Raw genomic sequence first — 15,878 nt, 5'->3', positions numbered from 1 at the left:
TTTAGACTTCATTTATTTATTTATTTTGAACAGCTCTTCTATTTCCCTTGTACATTGCTAAGTGCAACCCTTTCCCTTCACCCCCTCCTTTCTAGCATAAAGAAACTATGGAGAACATGTGTGTAGGAGCCAAAGTTGTAATTAAACCTGATAGGCATATGTGCAGTTTGTCCATCCTGGGCTGCTGTAGAGACATGGGAGACTCTATGAAGAGGACCTAGATATATAGGTAACAAAAACAACACAATTATACACTGATGAAAACATAGTTATGAATATTATTTTCCGTGTCTGCCATACTTTTTTCAGTGTGAACACCCTGCATACTGAAAACTTATCCTTAAAATAAGGATTATAACATAACATATTTTAGTTGACCTAGTCCTAAAGCAATAATTCTGGATTCGTAAGTGTAATAAAAAGGTTAACCTAACTTAACTTAACTTTAAATGTAACTGTCACATATGAAGGGAAATCATTGATCACAGTATGATCATGTTAAAGTTTGGACTAATCTGACACATAAATTAAGGTTTCAGATGAGGCTTGTTTTCTTCAATACTAGGTTCAAAGTTATAATGTAATAGAATGATAAGATAAACAACAATTTAATCCAGGTTTATAGTTAATTCCAGTCAGTGCAGCCCATGCTTAAAGTCTCAGACACACACACATACAAACACACACACAGGCATGCCCTGGCCTGCTGTTGCTGTTGTCCAATAGTGGTAAGACCGTTCTCTAGCAACAGTCAAACACTCAGTGGGCAGCAGAGAAACCCTGACTGACTGGTTCAATATTTGCTGGTCCAGAGAGGAGGCGTGTGGAGGCTGCAGGAGGTCAGGAGGTCAGTGGGGCGAAGCGGTGGCCTTTTAGGCCGGACACGACTGACCTGCAGGTGAACAAACATAGAGGCTGCAGCGGAGGAGGAGCAGAACGATGACATGATAGGATGCCACAGAGTTACTTTAAAAGTTTAGTTTAGTTTTACAATATGTACGAAGGAACAATAAACCCCACAAAAGGCTACGAGCTCACATTCTGTGTGACCTGGGTTAGAGGAACAATGTCAGGAGGGATGGCACTAAAAGTTACACACACTGATGACTACAAAAATTTAGTTCTAAACATTCATACGGCTACTCACTTTTATTCCTCCATGTGTTACATCAGTAAATCAGTATGTTCTCTGGATATGCATTGTTCAATTTCCTGAACTATACCCTCTCTGAGCTGTTCTTCATTCAGTTCGACACCTTCTTAAGTCTCCTCTTATCTTATTTCCAACTTTTATTCGTACAGAGGTCATGTGAAAGACACCATTCCTTGTGTGTGTGAAGCAAATGTGCCAAAATTCCTGACACCACTTAATATGTAACGTGGCAATTCCCTCGTCTTAATCTTACATGATGTCAGGCGGGTTGAAACCGTAGTATTCTGTGAAAACACTAAACTATTCTTTCAGATAAGCCAGTTTTACCATTTAACTCTGAGAACGCATGTAAAACAGACTTGTTATGAAATGCAAATCTAATTAAAAGTATAAGCTCAGTGAAAATCAGATCAGGATTTCCTGAAAAAGCTCACAGACTTGATCACTTTACCAGGCCTGTTGGCATTTCTGCTCTGCTTTAACGCACAATGCTACAGAGCATCGCCTCAAACATTCACACTCAGGCTCACTTTGTGTTTGCTTTTGGTTTTAGCGCCTGCTAAGATACTATTGATGGCCAGTCAAGTAATGTCACCAGACCGTTTTTGGTCCGGTCTCACTGTGGCACTTAGACGATGAAAGCCGGTCCTCAGCACCCCCCATCCAGAAACAAGTGCAGCCCCCTGTCAGTGCCACCCTGCAGAAGGACACAGATCAGCCTGACTGACGTAAGTAGTGTGGACAGATACAATTTCAGCCTGGCAACACAGCCAGGATCTGGCAACCCTTCTCTGTGTTTACCTAAAGGCTAAGGCAGCTGAGCCCAGACCTCACCTGCTGGCCTCACTGGTTGCCATGAATGCTCACATAATCCCACTAAGTCCATGCAAACCCAGAGCCGCTTCTTGTGCTAAAAGCTCAGAGTCCCTCCCTCTCTCCCTAAGACCTCCACTCGATTAAGAAACAGTTTGTGCGACGATCACTTTTTCCATGGCAACTTTGCATAACTCCCTTCTGCAGAGAAAAGTTCCCACCCCTCTCTTGTTACACACACACAATCCTTTCATTTCTTCACCAACTGTTGCAGTCACACTTTACCCATCATCTTGGGAAAGCCTTAAACCAAATTCCTGTAAGACTGTCTTTATGATAATGTTCACACTGCAGACTCACTTCTTTTTGACATCTGACGCTTGTGGGATGTAACTAATAACTGATTCAATATGAACTCATAAAAAATAATATAAAAATAATAACGCATGTTTTAGTATCTACACTTTCTCGTTTCTAGCATATCTTAGTGACAGTATTTTTTGTCTGTGACCAAAATAAAATCAAATCAGTTTTTATTTGTGCTTAGTTCTGTGTGCTAATATTAGATTAGCAGCAGAAATGACTTTACTTTTCTGTCGTGGCATCAAAGATAAATTCTGAATTATTTTAGGGATAGGTTTATAGGAGAAGCAACCTAAGGGGAAAAATGAGAGTGGATCCTGCAAACTGTTTGCTGCTGGATCCTACTGACGAAACACTTTTGTGGAGGATCCTCATCAGAAACTTTACCGGTTTCGTCAATAAAATGTAATGTAATCTGCAGACAATGTGTGGGATCCTTTCCTTATGTATTAAAAAAACAGAAGTCAGCTTTCTAGGACACATACTGTATGACAGGATCCAATTCAGTAGTCCAGGAATTTGAGAAGAATACCCTTCGTGATGGTTTCGGCTGTTCACGCTAATTACCAAACAATAATTCTTATGTGTGGGTAAATTTTAAGCAGTGGTGTGATGACAGTTCAGGTCTTGTGTTTGTTTTTTGTGTGGTGGGCGACCTTATGTGTGAGCGGACACCCTGCATCTTTGGGGATTAGTCGGAAAATATACATCCACCATCAGGGATTTATTAATGGAGGCCGTTTGCTTCCACAATGGGATGATTCATTTATGACGTCCCGTGCCGTGAGACGATGAGGTCATTTTATGGCATGAATGGTGAGAACATGCAGTGGTCCTCTGCCCCGCCACCCCTGTAGAAACACACACACACACACACACACACACACACACACACACACACACACTAGATACAGGACCACCACAGGATTCACACGGTCGAGGCTCCTTCAATTCCGAACATTTAAGCACTGAGTGCTGCCATAATTTATAGCTCACGCAGAATACGAACAGGGCTCTCTGTATATGTGTGTGTTAGGGGTGTGACAAGAAGGGTCACTGACCTTTGTGACTTGGCTAAAATCCCCATGGGCCTAATTCAGCATTGGAATGGACCCCACAGCGCAATGGGAAGATGCCTCTAACATAATGAACACAAAGGCCAATTGTGACGCTATTCTCTGCAGGGCAGAAAGCAGTGGGCCCCGGGGACAGTAGAAGGTTTTGTTAGCTGAAACGGAGAAGGAAGCCTGTTGCTTCAACAAACCTCTGATAAGATTCATCACTGGTGACTCAACAGCAGCAGTTTGCCTCCCGGGGCGCAAAAGTGTTAGATTTACATCCACTGTATTTATCTGCACTTGTTGACTGAAGTGCTGATAAGTGACTCTCAGAGGCCAAATCAGTGTCTTTTATGTGTCTCCTCAAATATTATACAGTGTCTCTTGTGTCCTGAGAGTCAGACAGTCTCATATTTGTTATGGTCAGTGTCCCAAACCCATTCACTGATCAAGTGCTCTTTCTTTTACTGTCAAAAATAAAAAACTGAACTGGGTCATAGTGCTTCAATTGTCATTACACACAGAAAAGAAAAAAAAAGAATAACAATAGGTGATAGGTTTACTGTGCATGCATGCAAAATAGTAATTAGAAAAGGAAATCAAGTTTAAATCTGGTTCATTCCTTTGATAAAAGCAAGCAATATTAAAAGCCATGACACAGCCGCAGTATTTAAAATAACAGAGTTTTAGTTATTTTAGTTATAGTAAATCTTCCAAAACATTTATCTGAGGGCCCTTTTCTCTATGAAATTGAATATTCATTATTAAATATGCAACAATCAAAACTAAAGTTATAAATAAAACTATTATTTGCTGTTCATGAAAAGTTTGACACACAAAAATTGCATTATTCTGCTTCTGCATGATTCACAAATGATATTTTCATTCAAAGACTACTAAACTGATGGTGGTGCATAGATATACGTGACATCACCTTTATCCAACAACAAATCAGTCCCACTTTAAATATGTGAGAAAGGCTCAGACAAAACCCAAAACACAGAAATTCCCTCATGAAATAATGAAAATAGATTGAATTGTCTAGAATAAGAAGCTGATTGAGAAAATATGTTATTGGTCCTTTAATCAGTAATTTGTATCAAATATCTCATATTTACACACAATTAATGAAGAAAAACAACAAAGGCCACACTGGATGATCTGAAGACCAACAAGAGACAATTTATTTATTTGTTTAAAGTGGACTTGTCCACCTGAGGATGCTTTAAAGCAGCCGTGCAGCACCAAAGAGCAAATCTGAGCCAGGATCCCATCGGTTGACAGCAATGTACGTTAATCGGGTTGCCAGAATCTCTGCCTCTCCCACAACCTCAACCGACAGGTCCATAACAGAGGGAACAGAAAGACGAGAACAAAGCCAGCATCGCCAACAAGAAGGCAAACAAATGCTAACACTGCTGCTTCTGCCAAAAAAACGCCCATCCCCACAATTTATTGCCCTTTTCTTAGACTTATTCAGCGTTTTCATCATATACCGACCCACCACACCCCCTGCCAAAAGACCCAGAATGTGTCTGTGTGATGAGGTGGGGGATTAAAAAAAAAAAAAATACAAAAAACGAAGCAACAAGATCCGCCCTTTCTTTTTCTTAAGAAAGACTAGAAATGAAGCTTTGTGCATGTCCGCTGCTGTGGCATATTTGAAAGGTCTGGCCCGGCTGCTTTTGTGTCACCAGCATAAAGGGGATTGAGGGAAAACACAAACTGAACCACTGTGCCGTTGTGGCTCTGGCTATTAGTCAACGTGACGGCCTTTGCAGATGCTAATGGTGTATAGTTTGTCCCTGACGGCCTCCCTCCTCCCAGAACGTGGCTATCTGATAGCACAAAGGCCTTCAGCTAGAAGGTTGACTTTTCCCCCTTTTCTTTTCAAGGCTGCTACAAAGTCATTAGGCGTTTTTCACTCTTTTCCCTTGTTTTTAAGAAAACAGGGGAATATAATAGCCACACCAGAAAACAGAGTTGATGTGAGGCAGTTATCTCCATGTGTAAAGCCTCAGGTGATGGTAGTGAGCATCCATCTCCCCACTGCACTGGCCTTTGAGCGATGTGGAGATGAAGTAACAACCAGGCTCTTGTGAAAGAAGAGAGGATGCCCAGGAGTGGAGGACCTCTGGACTTTGACTTATTAATCAGTTAGGCCCTCAGCTGCCTGCCTGCCTCTCCCTAGCTGCTGCCTCAGGCTGGGACATGTCTTCTGCCTGCTCTGGGTTGAGATAACAGCCTGCAGAGTTAAATACTCTGAGGGTTTGCCCAGACCTGGGGCAGAGGCCTCTCACATCAGCACACAGGTCACTGCATCCAGAAGCAGCCAGCTGTAGGACCATGTATATGCAACACTACTCTCCAAGGAGGAGTGTGAAACAACGCATCGAAGCTGATAAACTTAGCTTTTTTTGTTTAGTGCTAATTAACAAATGTCGACATGCTAACACAAGATGAACATGGCAAGCAGTTAATATAGCTGTTGAATGGCCAGTTTATCTGGCTTGTGCAATGCATAAGTGAAATCTGCCACACATGCATACTGCACTTTAACAACCAGTGTATTCTGTGTACAGTCTCTCAAAGACTAAATTCTTTACAAGGTTTGAGATTTACATATTGTATAGTTCACTGTTACTTGGTTTTTATTTTACTGTCACTGGTTTTATTTATCTATTTATACATGTGTATATAGTGCGTATATAGTGTTAAAATAGGATATTGTATAGGCGTATAGGGTTAAAGTTTTATTTTCTTGCCATTAATTACTATCTCACTTACCATTTGGGAGCTGTTGTAACAAAAACAATTTCCCTGCAGGGATTAATAAAGTATTTCTGATTTTCTGATATCTTTGTGTGCATGTTAGCATTTGTCTTGTTGTATTATGAGTTTAATGTTCATTCATGACTTTGGAAACAACAGTTGATAAAACAATCTTACCACAACTTCCATTTTGTAGTTGTTTTGGTAATTTCAAATCATACCGCATGATGTCCATCAGTAGATGGAGTGTGCCAAGCTGTCATGAAAATGTGGATATTCCAATCTTATTTATTTTTTTCCTGAGCATTTGTAGGACTTTATATGTTGACGTGTTACTGTTTTTCAACTCAACTTTCAAGGTCAAGAGTGATCTTTAAATCTCAGCTTTGAAACTGGACATGGACACGAAGCTGTTAATGTGCTCAGGGAAAAATGAAGATTTGAAAACATTTTGATGATACTGGGCAAAATCCATCTGTTAACAGAGACCATACAGGACAAAGCTAAACAAGAGCTACTAAATGGACCTTGAGAAGAGACTTTCTTTAGTTTATTGGAGCTTCTCGCTGGCTAGAGGTTCAGTTAAACAGACAACGTTGACGGCAACAATCAAAGAAAGCAGATACTGCTAATATCGAGTTGGTTGACAACGCACTCAACAGCAGTCGACTTCAAATGTGCAAATGGGTTTAACACTGACTGTGACCGGACAGGCTGCACACATCATAAAAAGGTCTTTTTTTATTTGTCAATTTTATTTAATTGTTTTTCTTTTTAACACAAATTTAATAAATAAAGCACATCTGATGGGGTACACCATGCAAACATTACTTTCTACAACGTAAAACATTTTTTTAACCAACTTTCTGATACACACTGCATACACGTGCTGTACATGATAGTGTCTCCATGGCTTCCCATTAACTGTACCTGTACAGAATGCACGGCATATTATATATTTATACCCATATACACATGAATGAATGAATGAATGAAACAGTCTCTCACCCAAATTTCAGTCAAACATCACTGTTTCAAGCTAGGTAGAATGATGTCTATAGGGGTGAGCAGAAGAGTTCAAATGATGGAGGTGCACAGAGAGTGGAGGTAAGTGGTGAGAATGAGGAAGAAGCACGAGACAAGGAACAGTGAGAAAACACCTGGCCCTGGACAGTGACTTACAGAAGAATCAGTGAGTTGACAAAAGTGTACATATTCTGTTTAAAATGGCCTACATGGATGTTACATATTTCGCTTTTCTCTCAAGTCTTAACTAAGAACAATTTCTGTTCATTTACAAAGGGACACACCTACTTTTATGTTTGAGTTTATCCCCAAAGCAGCAAGAGATTTTAGCAATCATTGGATTGCTGACAGGAGAGAAAGAAGAGTGGGTAAGAACAAGTGTATCTGTGCTGTGCAGATGTACGGAGACATAACTGACGTGCCAAATAAACAGAGGACATCGAACCCGGTGCAGATGGAAACCTACCTACCCACGTCTACCTGGAGCAACTGGTCAAGATGGACTAGATAGTAAAAATGAAAGGACTAAAGCCCAATATACAGACTGAGCAAAACAACTGACAGATAATGTCAAAACCAAATGAAATGTAGCTCTAAACTGTTTCATGTGAATTTAATGTATGTTTTAAAACTGCAGCCCTCAGTTTAATAATGTGTCTATATTTATGTTTAATTATATTTTCATAATTAAACATAAATTCTATCAAGTGGGTGCCCTTTAATGTATTTATTTTTTGGATGTTGTATTATCTGTCAATTGGCTATTGATGAAATCTTAACATAAAATGATGGATGTGCAAACATCACACACACACATAGACAAAAACAAACAAAAAGTAAGTTCTATGCATTTGGCAGCCATACATAGTATTTTTGTCAAATAAACCCCATTAGGTCAAAAAAAGAAATAAATCTATACATAATATTGTCTTTAACACCTCCAGAGCTAATCACATCCTGTTAATCAGTGGCTGTTCTTATTGTGTTACAATGAAGGGAGGGAAGCTGCATATTGGACCAGGTACTACTAGGTTAATTTCTATGATTATAAATTCGAGGTGAGAATGCGTCTCATTCAGGGGTACATGTAGCGAAAATGTAGAGTACAGCTGCAACTTAGAGACATAACTTAAGTGCTTTGGATCCTAAGTGCAACAAAAAAACGACTAAACTGGTAAACAGAGGTAAATCCTCAAGGTACCAGGTACTGTAGGTATCATGGCGTATTTTAGGAGCACCAGGTGAGATAAAGGTATCAAATCCAGGGTATTCACCTGTTGGGAACAGCAGTGATGGTGTTTCCAAGAGTTTAGTGAAGACACACTCCTATTATCACACATATACAGACACCTTCAGCTGCAAAAAAAAAAAAAAAAAAAAAAAGAGAGAAATAAATAAATTTTAAAAAATGGGAAGATAAACATGTACACAATCCTCATTTATTGAAAATGAGTAGTGAGATGTCTGACAACACTGTGCAAGCTTCTCATTTTCCTCCTGATCTGACGGTGTTGGGCTCCTGTGCAGAAGTCCCCCCGTTAACTCAGGACAGTTCACAAGACAAAAAGAGAAAAGAAAAATAAAGGAAAATCAGAGAAAGAAAACTGTTCCTCCATCTTGTCGTTCTGTTCAGGTCCATCTTTCCATCAGCATCAAAAGGGGACAGGAAGCATTCAAACGGGGGGGTATTAAAATCAGGCGAGTGATGGGGCAGGGCCAGCGGGTGATGGCGGTCATTTACAGATCTAGTTGTCCTTGTTCAGTGCATTTCTCTCTTGTGATCCACAAATTTACTTTCAATAGTTCTGTAAAGAAAACAGGAGAAGGAACAACCGATCAGATGAACAGTACATAAAGCAGAGTTACCATTTTCAGACAGACAGCACAGACTTAGGATCTTCTTCCACCAATCTGAACATTCATTCAACAATTGTTCAATTCATAATCCAATATTAATTCTATTGATTGATTGATGTAGTACAAAGACAAATACCTGGTTCTCTTATTTTTCCTTGTGAAGAGCTTCTATGAAGGCTTCAAGTTTTTCCTGGATCTCACGAACTTTCTCTGCAGAGAAGCACACAAAGTCAGTTGGTTAGTCAACCTCCTGATAAATGAGCAAAATACTGACGCAAAAATACCAACAGGAAATTGGCAACAATTCAAATAACCGATTAAATGAATTAAATATGTGATGACAGAAAATGAATCAGCAACTACTTTAGTGATTGAGTCATCATTTTTCAAATAGAAAATTCCAACATGCTCTGCTTTCAGCTTCTCGAATGTGAGGATTTGCTGCTTTTCTGAGTTTTAAATCATTGTAAACATATTTTGATTTTGGACATGTACATTTGACTATTTTATATGTAAAGTTTTGTGTATCATAGATTATATAATTAAATGATTAACCCAGAAAATATTGTTAGAAAATAATCACTGGTCGCAGCTTTAGTAAGACGAGTTTTGGTACAATTTAAGAAACCATTTCCTAAACATAATACAGATTAAAAAAAATGAATCAATCATTAGAAAAGTAATTGTTATTGATAATTTACATAATTATTAGTTGCAGCCCAGAACAATTCTAACTACAGTGTGAAACAAACAAGGTGAAACTGAATGATGACAGTGTGATGTGTCATTTTTCTTTGCTGCTTTAGTAATTCACTAAAATATAATGAAGCAGAGCAACAACAGGATGGGTGGCAGGTCATAAATCTGTGCTTTAAACAGAGAAAACACTTCAACAATATTCCCATCCCTACCGTATATCTGTGCAGGTGGAAATTCCCCCACATTTTTCACCAAAACACCAGATGGTCCCCCCTGACAGTGACAGCCAAACCTCAAGGCAGACCTCCTTCACACATCTGATGGTGAAGGCTTGTGTACCCTTTCCCAGTTAGGATAGACCACATCAAAGCTCCCACCCTCCCCTTTTCATGCTATGTACCTCACGGGCACGTCGCTAATGGACAGAAGGGGATACCATAACAACAACATTTCACATGAAAGAGGGGGAATCTACTGGAAAAACAGTCAGTCACCTCTTTTCATGATAACACTCCTATTGTGAAAAGACTGCATAAGACGAGCAATCCTTCCACCCAACATGTACTGTCACACGAGATGAGCGAGCCGTCTAAAGCAGTCTTAATCGCTGATTAAACAGTGGCTGTAGGAAGTCTGTGGGCCAACACAGAGAAAAGGAAGCTGTGGCTCCCAGTGCCAGCTGCACCTCCAGGCCTGGCTGGCTCTCCAGCTTCCCCGTCACCCTCACTAATCTGGCTGGATCTCCCCCAAGCACAAACTCAAACATGGGCTCTGAAGAACAAACTCGCACTGCTCCATGTTGATCAATCAGCCACACGAGATCCAATAGGCGACCTATTGTCGATAGTTTTTCTATGAAGGAAGCCCAATGAAAACAGTTTTAAAAAGACTTGTCCATTTTCAGGAAGATAAATCATTGTGGTTTTAGAACTCAGTGCAACAGTGTGTCTAAGTGTCCATTTCAGGTCGGCACAAAGGTGCGTGCTTTGGAGTGAAACTTAATATCGTACTCGGGGGCTTGTGTGCAGCCCCCTTTTGATGGGAGCACGGCTGCTGAGGTATCCTATTCATGACAAATGAATAGCACACGGTCGCGAGAGATGCAGGCACACCCCCACAGACATCTTGAAACACTAGCAGAAGTGCTGGTTAACACAAGAGGTGCTCAAACACACACACACACACACACATACACGCACGCACACACACCTACAGGTAGACATCAACTGAGAAAAATGAACTGACAGGCAGAAAAGCTTTGCCCTGAAAGATCAGGGCACAGAACCACCCTAATGTCTCGAAAAAAACAGCAAGAGCTGTACAGTCATGCCACCTCCACCTCTTTTCACCTTCCTACACACACTGCTGGCAGGTGGCAGAAAAAAAAAATCCCCAGCCTTTGATACTCTGTTAACACACTGAAGCAAAATGGCAGGGCGTTAGGTGGAGATTACAACACCTAATGGAGGCATTAAGGGGGCCTGTCGAGGGGCATGCTGACAAGTTGCTGCAGCAGGTGTGGGGCTGAATGAAACATAACCCTGCGGTTCGCTATTCCAACACACAGCCTACTGTAGGGTACAACTCAACGGCAACTGACATAGTTCAGCCGCGTGGGCTGTGTGCCCTGACCACAGGACAACATAACTCTATCCAGGCCAATCAGAGCTGGATTACCAACATCTGTCGGACCTGAGGAGAAAGATAAGTGAGGTACAAGGGGGTGGAGTTTTGGTTGGTGTGAGGAGAGTAGGGCATCGACTGTCAGATCATCAAAACATGGGAAATCCCCTGGCTCAAGCTTCAAAGCCTCTAACTGGGTTTAGATGTGGCTGATGATAAGTTTCGCTGTGGAGCCGCAGTGTTTCAGATCGCAGGCCGCTTAACATGGGTCAAACATTAAGGATCCTGCCAACTGTTGGGCAGAGACAACAGGCTCAGCTAAATCGCTGGGGGCTACAGTGGTCTAGTGGTTAGATTAGAGGGCTTGCGATAAGAAAAGACACAGGTTTAATTCCCCAGATTGGCTGGAAAAGCTTATTGTGGGAGGGTGAAAATCACTTTTCTTCACACCTGCTGCCGAGGCAAATGAAACCCGTCATTGATGCCGAGCTTCAATAAAGCGCAGAGCAGACTGTGGTTGTACTTTACAGCTCCTGTAAAGTCAAGTTAAAACATTTATACAGTTCAAAATTCACACAATACACTCTGAACCTTGGGCCACAGGGCCTGTAGCAAGAAAAACATTACAAAGATTTCTTGTTTCCACCACTTGCCTGACCAATGGTAATGAAGAAGAACAAAATAATTGCTGCCATGATGACTTTCTAGAGTGCAAAAAGCCTTCTTTGTCATACTTTAAACTCCTGAACAGTGATTTGATGTCTGATAATGCCCTCAAACCTCTGGACTGAAACTGGACTTCCTGGTTTCAACGGTACTGCAAACAACTTTCCAAACAGTAGTAGGACCTAGACCACGAAACCTCCTGTGTCCTCAATAATACTGTGTAGCTTGGCTACCTGCGAGTTCCACGATGACATTTTGAAAAGAAGACGGCGAACCCATCAACAATTCCCTTCCAGCGGGATGCTTAATGACTTTAAAATGAGCCTTCAGCAGCTTTTAGGAGCCCAGGAGGCCACCAGTGAATGTGAATGACATCTTTCAGAAAAGCCAATATTCTGTGGGTAAAAACGGTGAGAAACAGATATTTATTTCCCCCAGTACCATCTGTTTGCCACCAAAAGACAGCAGCAAGAGGCCACAACAAGGCTTTCTTTTCACCATCCTGTGGAAATGCAACAAAAAAACCCAGCGGACAGAGTCACCATTGCCTGTTCCTCACTGAGCAGCAGTGGGAGTAGCAATCTAAAACTCCATTTAGGCCCTTGTTTACCTAAGAGATGAGCCCCAAAACACAGTCATTCAACCGCTCACCCCTTTATCTGGTCATGAATATTCCCATAATCCTCTGGCCTCTATCCCAGAGGCCCCTTCTTTAAGATGCTGGGTGTTGTGTGGGCTGGCGAGGGTGGAGGGACTCTTGCCCATTGAGAGAGAGTGAGGGAGAGTGAGAGAGAGAGAGGACGAGAGAGAGGGGAGCATTTCCCCCCAATCCTCTCTTTCAAGGCCTTTCGGCTGATCTCCACATGAAATGATATCTCATTCACTCTCACTCTGTAGAGTCCCCTAAGCCTGCTACGGCCGAAGCGCTGGCAGAAGGAGGGCTGAGCCACAAAGCCTTTAATTGACCTGTAATTAGACTGTGAAACTGCCTGGTCCTGCCGGACAAGTAGCCAATACAGAGGAGAGGGAGAACAGAGGAGAGTAAAGGATGAGAGGGAGAGGACAGGGAGGCCTGTAACGTACTGTGAGACCGAAAAAAATAAAAAACTAATCCTCTTACTATGGGAGATGGCCACTCTTCTGTAAAGAAAAGGTGGCTGTTATGAAAAAGTGGCAACAGAAAGATTTCAGCGGACGAGGTTTGGTGCCAAGGTTGGAGCTGCTCTAGTATGCTGCTCTTAAAATTTTCAACTGACAGCCAAGCAGCAGCTCACAGTATGGTCACTCATGAGACCGGGGTGGAGGGTTTGGTTCCTGTCCCAACCTGTCATCATTCATGAGGAAACTTTTTTTATACCTCATGACTGCCAGGGTCACAGTGTAGGTGGGGACACTGAACGTTTAAACGCTCTGCTGCTTCCTTCTTTGAAAGCCGATCTCTTAATGTAACAAACAGAAAGGCCTTTTCCCTGAGCATGCTGCTTGATTTGTCACTAAATCTGGATTGTCAAGCTATAAAACTTGGGCCATGGGAGACATGGACCAAGGGAGAGAGGGGATGTCGACGGCCCAAACGCCATGTCAGTGACAGAGCAGTGAATCAGCCCTTGCACTCATGGCTCTTATCTAGAAAACAGATGCCTGGGAGAGAGCAGTCCAACCTGGGGAATGACATACACAAGTCTGACCTGGTCAAAGCTTGTGGTCAGCCAGAGGGCAGACTAAACAAAAACAGCAAAATGCAAGGAAAAATCCTTTGAGAGAGCCAGGTGACATGCAGGTTTTATTGTCCAGCATTGCTTGTGCCTTTGAAGGGCCAGACATTTTAGATGATTTTAGTGCAGGGGGTTATAAAGATGAGGAGTGGGTGTGGAATTAGCTCCAGGCCTGATGGGAAGAGATACAAAAGTAATTGTAAATGATGCCGATGCGACAGTAGCAAACTCAGACTAGCGGTAAACAGCCATTGTTACTTCACAATACCCATTCTTAAAAATGAACAGGTCTCAGGACAGTAAGTCTACTTATGACCATAGCCTATATAAAACATGGACATAGTATCCATGACGCCATAGGTTTTTGAAGAGCTGTTGTAAAGCTCAGTGTGGTGGCTCTGGCAGTCGCCATCTTTGTGCTCCTGCCTCTACAGGCTCCCCATTGATCCAATAATGGCCAAAGAGTGTGGGTAGAGTTGCTCAAGCAAGTCATCTATGACAGCATCTACCTGTCAATCAAAACGGCCAAGCTCTTAATATAATTTGAGCAGCTCAGTTATATTAGAAATCACCCCTAATACAGTTGTCATGGATGGGGAAAACAGTTACAGAGACGTTTTTTTTGTACGTGGCTGCAACATGTTTATTTCAGCTGGGATGTCAGATATTTTAAATCAAGGGCTTATGGAGATTGACTCGTTTTGTAGCCAGCCAGCCGTTCGAAGAATTGCAGTTTTTGGCACTCCCACGTTGACCGTCACTTCACAGCCATGGAGGTTGCTGCTGTGCTTATGACTTACGACATAGTGTAAATCACAGAAAGCCAGGGGTCGGAGTTTTTTTGAGACTCACCTTTTGCAGTTAAATGGAGCCCTGTGCTGAGGCTAAGTGGCAATCAATCTGGAGTACTCAGTAGTAGGCTGACAAGTCTGGTTTAAACTTAGATCCTGTCATAATCCCTCAGAGGAACTCCCCTTTGCTGAATCAGCCACAGGTGTGTGGACCAAGTGAATTAATGCTGAACTCTGGAGTGAGCACACGCAAAAAAAAACATTGCTTTTAATCACCTTCTCTCAGTCCCTTCTTGACATGGCGTTGACCCCAAACCAGGCCGATCAAAGAAGACAACAGACAGCGATAAGACAGGCCAGCTCACTGCTGCCCTCAGGTAAATACGTGTTTGCAGCTGCTCTGGACCCCACACACCATCACATCCATATAACACTGAAGAGACAGCTGATGCACCTGGAATTCCTTTGAATTCCTCGACCAAAGGCCTGTTCAGGCCCATAGGCTGGAGTCACCGGACAGCAGGTGTTTAACTTGCAAAGGTGGACTGGTGCGTCAAAACAAGTGCCAAATGACCTGATAAAGATAACATTACTACACTGGAAAACGTGCATTAAATTCACATCAAATAATACACTACAATGACTGGTATCATATTTTGATGATTAATGATTTGATATGTGCCGAGAGAGAGGCTCTGCATTACCTTCATAACAGCATGCAGGGAACATATTTTGAGTTTATTTGGACAACAGATTCTTAGCCACACAATAGTTTAATAATCAAGAAGAACTAAATTATATGCAATAACTAGACAACAATAAATCAAAGGACTGACCTCCTAGGGCTGTATGAATGAAAATTCCAACCTAAAGTTTACATTTGGAACCTTTAACAGAGAGGAAGTATATGGTTTTCCTATTACCTCATCCTAACCAGCATCTGATGTCAGGTCTTTGTATGTGTGTGCATGTGTGTGAGTGACAGGAGGATCAGTGGGAATGGGTCCCTGGTGGCCACACCATGCTGGAAACATGTGAACAGAAGCCTTGCTGAAGTTCCCCTCCCATCACACACCTCCTTCTCTTTCCTATTTTCCCACACTTGCTCACTCTCTCTCTCTCGCTCCCTGAGGAGAATGAAAAATGGATTCACATTCTCCCTCGTGGTTTTATTTCTTTATCACCACTTCCATTATCGCCTCTTGATTGGTTGTCATCTAAAAACACACTTATTATTCCCTTTTTTCCTTAGTCAACTGGATTTATTTCCTGAGTTAGTATCTGGGGAGGATATTTAGAAGTAGCCACATCACCTGCAGATGGTAAACTAGACTGTAAAACA

The 15,878-nt window shown here is 41.8% G+C and overlaps 1 protein-coding gene across 4 annotated transcripts in view; it reads right to left on the bottom strand.

Moving 5' to 3' along the window:
• Positions 1 to 6,891: 6,891 nt before the first annotated feature.
• opa1 (OPA1 mitochondrial dynamin like GTPase) overlaps positions 6,892 to 15,878 on the bottom strand; it is a 36,098-nt gene continuing 27,111 nt past the window's right edge. For all 4 annotated transcript variants that reach the window (XM_019255009.2, XM_019255011.2, XM_019255010.2 and 1 more), the window contains 2 exons: positions 9,179 to 9,252; positions 6,892 to 8,990 (listed from right to left, as the gene is read on the bottom strand). In XM_019255009.2, coding sequence (XP_019110554.1) covers positions 9,188 to 9,252 — 65 coding nt within the window. In that variant the 3' untranslated portion in view covers positions 6,892 to 8,990; positions 9,179 to 9,187. The remainder of the gene's footprint in view (positions 8,991 to 9,178; positions 9,253 to 15,878) is intronic.

The sequence above is a fragment of the Larimichthys crocea genome, chromosome XVII (assembly GCF_000972845.2).
Source record: "Larimichthys crocea isolate SSNF chromosome XVII, L_crocea_2.0, whole genome shotgun sequence".
In the NCBI taxonomy this organism is placed as follows: Eukaryota; Metazoa; Chordata; class Actinopteri; family Sciaenidae; genus Larimichthys; species Larimichthys crocea.
The sequence above is the reverse complement of the archived record's forward strand: the minus strand, read 5'-3'. Positions and strand labels throughout refer to the sequence as shown.